The sequence below is a fragment of the Gastrolobium bilobum genome, unplaced genomic scaffold, assembly GCF_033153095.1.
Source record: "Gastrolobium bilobum isolate Gb01-03AN ecotype WA unplaced genomic scaffold, APGP_CSIRO_Gbil_v1 utg3205, whole genome shotgun sequence".
NCBI lineage: Eukaryota > Viridiplantae > Streptophyta > Magnoliopsida > Fabales > Fabaceae > Gastrolobium > Gastrolobium bilobum.
Genome location: NW_026899186.1, coordinates 1 through 9,162, shown reverse-complemented (window position 1 = coordinate 9,162; position 9,162 = coordinate 1). Strand labels below are relative to the sequence as shown.

The following is a 9,162-nucleotide window of genomic DNA, read 5'->3' as shown; positions in this document are numbered from 1 at the left end:
ATGGTCCAGGTCAATGTATATACTGAATTTCTACCAACTTAATCATAAACAATTGGCTAGCTAGCGTTCTTGCTCTGTTATAGTTCCAATTCAAGTCTAGCTAGTCGAAAGTGACGTCGCAAGTTGGAGTTGATGAAAATGACGATTAAATTACCATTATTGTCTCTACTCTAATGATTATTTTAGTGTTCTCTTCAAATTGAGTTAAAATATAAAACTGAAGGTTATATAAATAGTGTTATGAAAAATACATACAATACCTGAATTTTATACCAAAATTGACTCTGCGGATGAATTTTCAAACTTTTAATAACAAGCTACCTCTATGGTTAATTAGCAGCTGAGACAGACACAATGGAATTTTATCATTGCTTGATGTATTGGCTTTCTGTATGAACGTTAGTGAGTTCTTGCATCATAGATCACTCATAATAGTGTATTTCCAATTCTCGTAGTTTCAATTTTAATTGAATTTGTTTGTTAGTTGTAGACTTTTTTATTTCTTTGAGCAATTACACGGAAGAAGATTGGCTCGGCACTTTAATGTTCTTTCTCTTCAAAAGGGTTTTTTTATGCTCTTAATTACAATTACAATACCTAAGAGCGAGTGTTTCACAACCTTGAGTTTCTCGTGGTATCTCATTTAATTGTTTTTGGCTTCTTCGTCTGAACGAGGGAGTATATATATTGGCAGGTTATTTTTACATTGATATTAGAAAACAAAAAATCTTACGTTCAATTTTAATCATTAATTTATTTATATTGAATTATTCACATAATTAAAAAATCAGAGCCATTAAATATCACTCACATCAATGATCAAAATTGAGAAATAATATGAAATAATCCTGATGCTATATATATATATATATATATATATATATATATATATATATATATATATATATATATATATATCAGAATCCTTTGACATCGGTGTCAAATTTTGAAATTTGACACTAAATGCTAACTGTTGATTTTCGTCAATCAACGATTTATCATTTATTGAGAATCAAACTTATTAATCAATCATTAATTCACAATAAATGATAATCATTGATTGGCGAAAATCAATGATTAAGATTTGATGTCAAATTTCAAAGTTTGACACTGATGTCAAATGATTCTATTCCTATATATATGTGTGTATGTGTGTGTGTGGGAAATGATTTGTCCTTTTAAGTGTAGTACATAATTATAATATTGAACTTGTACTTTTTTCTATCTCTTCAAACACTGTTTCTTAACGTGAAAAGTGAAAAAAAATACAACTTTTAATATATATATATATATATATATATATATATATATATATATATATGTGTGTGTGTGTTCACACGTGTTTTACGATATTGTTTTCTGCTTTTTGAAGAAACATCATCCGTGATCAACATTTACTCTTACCTTTTCATAATGTTATTTGTACTTATGTTTATCCATACATATTGCCGCAAACATAGCCACACCAACTCATCACTAGCAACCAAATTTTTTTGGTGGATTGTATTAAATTCCTTTCAGCCAAAAATGTCCGCCAAATTTATAGTACAACTTAGCATTTCAGAATTGAAATCTTGAGCCCTATATTGGGTCATTATGTAAATTAACGATAATAGATCAAACATTACTAATCACTGGAAACATTATAGACGGTTAGTGTTATTAGTATGATACCCGAAGATATATAATAGATTCAATTCAATTTATGCAACCACATTCTTGCAAATGCAATGCTGGTTATTAAAGACCATTCGTTGTTTTAGACCAAAAAAAACAGATCACTCCTTGTATATTACCAATAGGAAAAGCTTTTTATAGCACCAGCTTATTATTTTTATGATTAATCACTGAATATATATATATATATATATATATATATATATATATATATATATATGAATATATATATATATAGACAGACAGACGAAGGAAGACATTGAACGTATGCATTAAATGTATTATGTTCCTATCAATATCCTATCAGCTAGCAAAACTACTCTGCATATTGATAACCTTTTTGTCATCATATATTTATATAATTATAAATTCAAAGGGCTATCCAGTTAGTATTATCCTCTAAGTTCACCAGAAAATGACAAACCCTAATAATTATACACCCCGAGGATTCGCAAGACCAGAAGAATTCCAGCACTGCAAGTAACGATGCGGATTGATACATCTGCGCCAGAAAAATGTCAAAATGACAACACAAAACCTATTCTGCGCTATACCTCTCTATTATGCCCTATTCTTTTTTGTTGTTTTTAACTAATCGTGATAATATTATAATTCAAGCGTGGCTGAGACATCTTGAAAAGAAACTCATGTCGTTGTCCAATAAATTATAATCATTCATATGAGCTATTACCAAACTCTACTTCTCCAAACCACCAAAAAGAAAAAAAACACTCAAAAAACCAATCTATCTTGTGGCAATATGCATTCTATGTTGAGTGTACTGGATCTTAGCCATAAGCCAATACTTTTTTAAAAATATTTTTAAATTGACAATATAATATAAACAAACACATAAAATAACCATAGTTTAACAGATTTTATCTTTACAAATTTCCAATTAAGCCATTGAATAATATCTTAATCCCACTATAACTTCTTTAAAATGTTTCAAAATGAGTAAAATGGAAGTTCCTAACCACAAAAAATTTGAAAATTTTAAGTAATCATAGTTAAGTATATTCCTTTATAACTAATTGAATAAAACTTGATTTTTATTGTAACAATTTTAAATTATATGCAATTATTGTTGTGACAGTATTCCGCAATCAACGCTGAAGCAATTAATGGTCGTAAAGTAGAGTATCAGCTTGGCAGTTGTAAGTCGGCCTCTTGTGAGCGAGATCATCTTCGGTACATCTGTAGTAGGTATATTTGTCATTTAGTAAGTGACACTTGGATAAAAAAAATATTTGTTTCTTCTTTCCATATAAGATTACAGTCATTCTTCATTTTTTATTGGATAGATATATTAAATGAATGGTACAACAATAGTACCATAGATATTTCCCTTCTGAGCAGGTTGCTCAAATTACAAAAAAAAATAGAAATAATGCAATGCAAAAATAAAGCGTGGAGAGATTAAAACACATCAATTTTAAAGTGAAAAATCTCCTTAATGAATAGGAGTAAAGATCAAGCAAAAATTCGGGTTGGCTCGTAACTCGGCTAAAATGAGCCGGGTTGGGTTAGGAAAAATGAGTTAATAACTCGGGTCAGCCCGACTCGTTTCAGCTTGAAAAAACCGAGCCAACTCATGGGTCAAACTGATTGGCTCGCGGGTTATGGTTTTTTTTTAATATAAAAGTATAAAAATTAATGAAGGTAAAGTGAAAAGTTAAAACCTAAAATACCAATTCTAAAGGCCCAAACAAAAATACCTTGCAGCTGCCAATAAGTCCAAAATTGTGCATTAAGGACCTTCTTTATAGTATGTGTGACAGTGTGAATGTGGTGCCAACTGTCAATAAATCTAAGTCCAAATGCAAAATTTTCTATGGTTTATCTGTTTAATGTCTTTGTATTGAATGAATTAATAATTTAGGAAAAAAATTTAGAAGTTATAGCATCAATGGAATTTTATTTTATTTTTCTATTTTTTCGAGTCAACCTTAACCCGACTCGGATCGAGTTGGATTGAGTTTTCTGTCTCATTTATTTTTCGAGTCAATCTAACCCGACTCGTTTTGCCAACCCTAGATCAAGCGACATAAGACAGTAAAATCTTCCACTATGATAATAATAATAATAATAATATAATAATAATAATAAGGTTACAATAGTTCAAGCTTCCCTAGTAATATTAGGCGTACATTCTCAAACTTCATCAATAATGATGATAAACACAGTTTTTCTTTGGAAATGTCACTCACTCAAAGTTTTCTGTGAAGGAATACTCTCTCAATCTAATCTCAAGTGCCTAAATTAATAGTCTAACCTATTACAAAGAATTTCCATTTCACTATATAGAGATGAGGTGAGACTCTTCACCTCTTTTTAGAATCTTTTTCAATAATGAAGTAGATGACATTTATTGAGGTGGTTTATTCAGACGTTAAATAATGCCCTAATAAATGTTGTGCATATTTGATAAGTCTCTTAAATGAGACTTGAAACGTATGGTTTAATGTGAAAATGGAGAGAAAAGAATAATTTTTGTGTGATAAAAAAACCCCAAATTTATGTTGAGTTGAAATATAATAGGTTTTGGATACTAATGGGCTCATTTTTTTATTTTCAGGCCCATATGTTACTTTCCAAATCAAAGAAACCCAAGTCAAAGAAGAGAAGAAATAAAAGAAAAAAAAAAAGAAATGGGCTGATGATTGTTCATTGACTCGCCAGAAGCCCATTTGTAAGGGAAAGACACAAAACCTAAGGAAAGACCAACGTTCAGATCTCACGAACCCTAATCCTCTCTTTCTCAAACCACGACTCAGACCCTAACCACAGCCTCACACCAAATCCTTAACCTTTCATTTCACTCCAACCACTTAGCCATCCAAATCGATCATCCCGTCTCATTTTCTGTCATCCATTGAACCACACAAGCCTGCTTTGTAAGGCTATTGTTCTAGAAGCCATACACAAACAGATTAGTGACGAGGATACTGTTATGAGTGCGGAGAAAAATTTCATCTGCAAAAATTTGTTGCGATTGTGGAACGGTTGGGGACCACTGGTGTGTAACGCGCAAGGAGCGCGTGTATACCTGCTGAGCTGGAGAGGAAAATAGTGAAAAGAAGGAAAAGAACCCTATAAAAAGGGAAAGAGGAGTGAGTCAAAGGGTAGCCCCTTCTTCCCACTCCTGATTTCTGATTTATCGTTTTTGTTAGTTCTTGCTTTCTGCATATTTTCTATTTTCTTTTAATTTCTATTTTGTAATGAGATTCTGGTTCATCTGATGAACTCGATACATGTATTTACAGCACTGAAATTGCTGGTTGTTAGGCTAGTGCTGTAAATTATTTTCTAGCATTTCTCTTTTGTAATTTCTTTAGTTCTGTTACTGTGTGTAAGCCTCATCCATATGGATAGTGGCTAACTTTTTAGAGGTTGGGTTTAGGTGATACCCAAACCTCAGTGCTTGTCAAATATTTGATTTCCTGGTTTTAATTTTTATATCTCAGTTGTTTAATGTTTTTTTTTATGTTTAAAATTATCTGCATTTTGGCCAAATGTCAGAGGTTTGGTTAGGATTTAGTTGTTGAGAAACAACTAATTCTGGATTCTGCATTAGACACATGGACTTAGATGAGAAATCATCTAAGGGATCTCAATTCAGAAATGAATGAGTCCTCATGTAATATTGGACCTGAGTCTCAAGAGTCCTAATCCCACTTGGCATAGAGATATGGAAGTGGGCAAATTTGGGATAAAATAATTTTTAAGAGATTAAAAATTAACAATACAGTTCTGTTAACTGAGAATCTTAGGATGAGCTTTTTGTTAATCAAATTATTTTTCAAGCACTGTGGGGAAGGAGAGCCAAAACTCAACCCACCTTTTTAAACCTCTTTATCAATTCAGATTTTCCAATTTCCTTTGTTATTTCATATTTCAATCTCTATTCTGTTTTCAAAATTTTTGTCACATCTTTCATTTAAGTTGCTTCATTCTTCATTCGTATTTTATAACTTAGGAAAGTAATTTAGAAAATTTTAAAAGAAAAGTGAACAGTAGTGTTTTAGGTCCATTTTAGAATATTTTTTTTTACTTTACAATTTTATTTCTTCTATTTTCAAATAGTAACTCAGTTTTAAGCAATTACAAATTTTAGTCATTTCAAAACGCCAACGATCCTTGTGGGAACGATAACTGGGACTTATAACAGCCCTATATTACTTGTTGTCGCGTATACTTGCGCGCATTACTTGCACAACTGTTAGCAAGGCAACAAGTTTTTGGCGCCGTTGCCGGGGATCGAGGCGTATATGATCAGATTTCTGTGTGATTGCTATTTTTGAACTGCTTCTTTTTGCTGTTTTTTAGTGTAGCTCATGTGAATTCTGTTTCAGTTTTGTTTTAGTTATTATTACTATAGTGTCTTGAATATTGGTAGTTTAAAATCTGTTCCGTTCATATTCTGTTTATTTTATGTCATTTAATTTTTTTTTAGTTTTAATTTTATTTTAATTATTAGTTCCACCCTGTGTGAGGGTGAGTTGTTACTGCCTTATAAAGCCGTCAGGCTGTGAACTGTCTTGGGACTTTTCTGCTTGCAGGTTCTTGTGTGTTTATTTTATTTTATTTTTGCTTGTTCTGCATAAAAGTTGGTTAGTAATCTAGGTGTTTTAGCTAAGTCAGGTTTACCTGTTTTAGTTAAAAAGGGGTGCATGAGTGCAACTCCACACCCGTTCATATATTCAATTGACCCTGAACCTGAGAGGACATTTAGAGTTAGGAGAAGAGCCCAGAAAGCACATAGGCAAATTCCACTTCTAGAAATTGAAGAAATGGAGGATTTAGGAAGTGTAAATGGGAATGATGGGGTAGGAGGACCTGCAAGGATAAGGGAACCACCTGTTATAAATGATAATGATAGGTCCATGATGGACTTCATCATACCTGTGTTGGATGAGTTAGATCCAAGCATAGCCCAACCTGTGAATGGAGTGCCCTTCAAATTAGAACCGGTGATGTTCACCATGCTTCAAAACATGGGGCAGTTTCATGGGTTGTTGATGGAAGACCCACACAAGCACCTTAGAAATTTCATAGAAGTGGCCAACACTTTTAGGAATCCTAACATCTCGGATGATGTGTTAAGATTGAAGCTCTTCCCTCATTCACTGGCTGACAAAGCCAAAGAATGGTTGAACTCCCTTCCATCCAACTCTATAACCAATTGGCACACCCTTGCTGAGAAATTCATTATGAAATTTTCCCCCTCTAATAAGATAGTGCAAACTAGAGGTGATATTGCTAACTTCATGCAGAGGGATGGAGAGACACTAGTGGATGTGTGGGAGAGGTACAAGAACCTTCTTAAGCAATGCCCAAATCATGGTTTGCCTTCTTGGGCAGTGTTACAAACCCTGTACAATGGCCTAAATACTCAAAACAGGGCCTTGGCAGATTCTGCTGCTAATGGCATGTTTATGACTATGTCCTTTAACCAAGCCCATGAGTTGTTAGAACAAATGACTCAAAATTATGCCCAATGGCCTGAAGAGAGAAATCAGCCAAGGAGAGTGGCTGGTTTACATGAGATAGACCCTGTAACAGCTCTTTCAGCCAAGTTTGATGCACTGTCCAATTTAGTGAGAACCCAAGGACAAACCATTGAGGCAAGATTATCCCAATCCCAAGTTCCTGCACCTCAAATACCTGTGACCCAACCTCAAGTTAATGCAATAAACACAAGTGTAACTTGTGTTTGCTGTGGTGGGCCCCATTTGTATGATAGCTGCCCATCCAACCCAGAATCTGTGTTTTATGTGGGAAACCAAAATAGAAACCAAAATACTCTCCCCCAAAATATTTTTCCCAATAACTTTAACCAGGGATGGAGGCAGAACCAACAACCTCAATATTTTCAAGGGCAGGGGCAGCAAGCTGGTCCTTCTAATGCCCAAACAAAAATACCTTTTCCTACCCAGAATTACCAACAAACTTCAAGGCAGCAAGCTGTTGTTCAACCTAGTGAGATGCCTATTGCTCCATCCTCTTCTTTAGAAGCTTTGTTAAGGGAATATTTGGTTAAGAATGAGACCAAGCAAAACAGCTTGGCTTTGGTTAGACCTTCCACATTAAAAAAAAAGAAGGGGAGAACATGCAGAAAGAAAAGGATGCAAATTCTGAACCTGTTCAGAATTCTGTTGTTCATAATAGCCCCCAAGGGGTTGTGCACAATAACTCTTCACCCATTTTGGTCGAATCAGACACTCAGCCCTCTATAGATGAGCCTTTAGGGAATAATTCCATTGAAAAACCTACTCAAAAGGGTTTGACCCCTAAGCCAAATAGTGAGACACCTGCTACTTCAAAAAGACCTCCACCACCCTTTCCTCAAAGGTTGCAAAAGCAGAAGCAAGATAATCAGTTTAGGAAATTTCTAGACCTCCTAAAACAGTTGCATGTCAACATTCCATTTGTTGATGCATTGGAACAAATGCCCTCTTATGTAAAGTTCATGAAAGAAATTCTTTCAAGAAAAAGGAGGCTAGAAGAGTTTGAGACTGTTGCTCTTACACAAGAGAGCAGTCAATATCTTCTTAGTAAGATACCTCCTAAACTAGGAGACCCAGGAAGTTTTACAATCCCTTGTACCATAGGAGACCACTACATAGGCAGAGCATTGTGTGATTTAGGTGCTAGTATCAACTTAATGCCTTTGAGTGTGTACAAAAAGCTGAAAGTAGGAGAGCCTAATCCCACCACTGTCACATTACAGTTGGCTGATAGGTCTCTAGTTTATCCGGAAGGGAAAGTAGAGAATGTTTTGGTGAAAGTAGATAAATTCATTCTACCTGTTGATTTTATAATTTTAGACTATGAGGAAGACAGAGAGGTTCCAATTATTTTGGGAAGGGCTTTCTTAGCCACTGGTGGGGCTGTCATAGATGTTAAGGAGGGTGAGTTGGTCATGAATGTGAATGGGGAACAAGTAAAATTTAATATTTTAAAAGCCATGAAATACCCAAGAAGTGGCTGAATTCTAAAACTGATGTCGTTTGGAAAAATAAAAATTTTGAGTCATTAGAATTGGCCAAGAGAGGGTTAAAAATTCCCAAATCTTCAATTGAAGAGCCCCCTGTGTTAGAACTCAAACCTCTGCCTAATCATCTTAGGTATGCTTACCTAGGAGAAAAAGATACCTTGCCTGTCATAGTGTCCAATCTGCTCACTGTGCTAGAGGAAGAACAGTTGCTGACTGTTTTAAAAAAATTTAAAAGGGCTATAGGTTGGTCTTTAGCAGACATAAAAGGTATTAGCCCTTCTTATTGCACACATAAAATTCTGTTGACTGACCCAACCAGTAGCTCTAGGGAGCAGCAAAGGAGATTGAACCCTAATCACTAGGTTAGCCCAAAGAAGATTCAAGTGGTTGGATTGGCGGGCACACATAGCATCCCGTTTCTCAAGTATCTGGAGGAAGCTAGATACCATGTTGAGCACACCATCTAACCGAAGGCAACAATAACA

The 9,162-nt window shown here is 34.4% G+C and overlaps 1 protein-coding gene and 1 non-coding gene across 2 annotated transcripts; one reads left to right on the top strand and one right to left on the bottom strand.

Annotated features, from left to right (window-relative positions):
• Positions 1-6,350: 6,350 nt before the first annotated feature.
• Positions 6,351-8,623, top strand: LOC133288036 (uncharacterized; the record flags this gene model as incomplete). Its single annotated transcript, XM_061485726.1, has 2 exons — positions 6,351-7,751; positions 7,829-8,623. Coding segments are annotated over exons 1-2 (2,196 nt in total), but the record flags the coding sequence as incomplete, so codon positions are not given.
• On the bottom strand, positions 6,922-7,027 carry LOC133288091 (small nucleolar RNA R71). Its single transcript, XR_009748327.1, has one exon. It is a non-coding gene; the product is annotated as a small nucleolar RNA R71 (small nucleolar RNA).
• Positions 8,624-9,162: the final 539 nt, after the last annotated feature.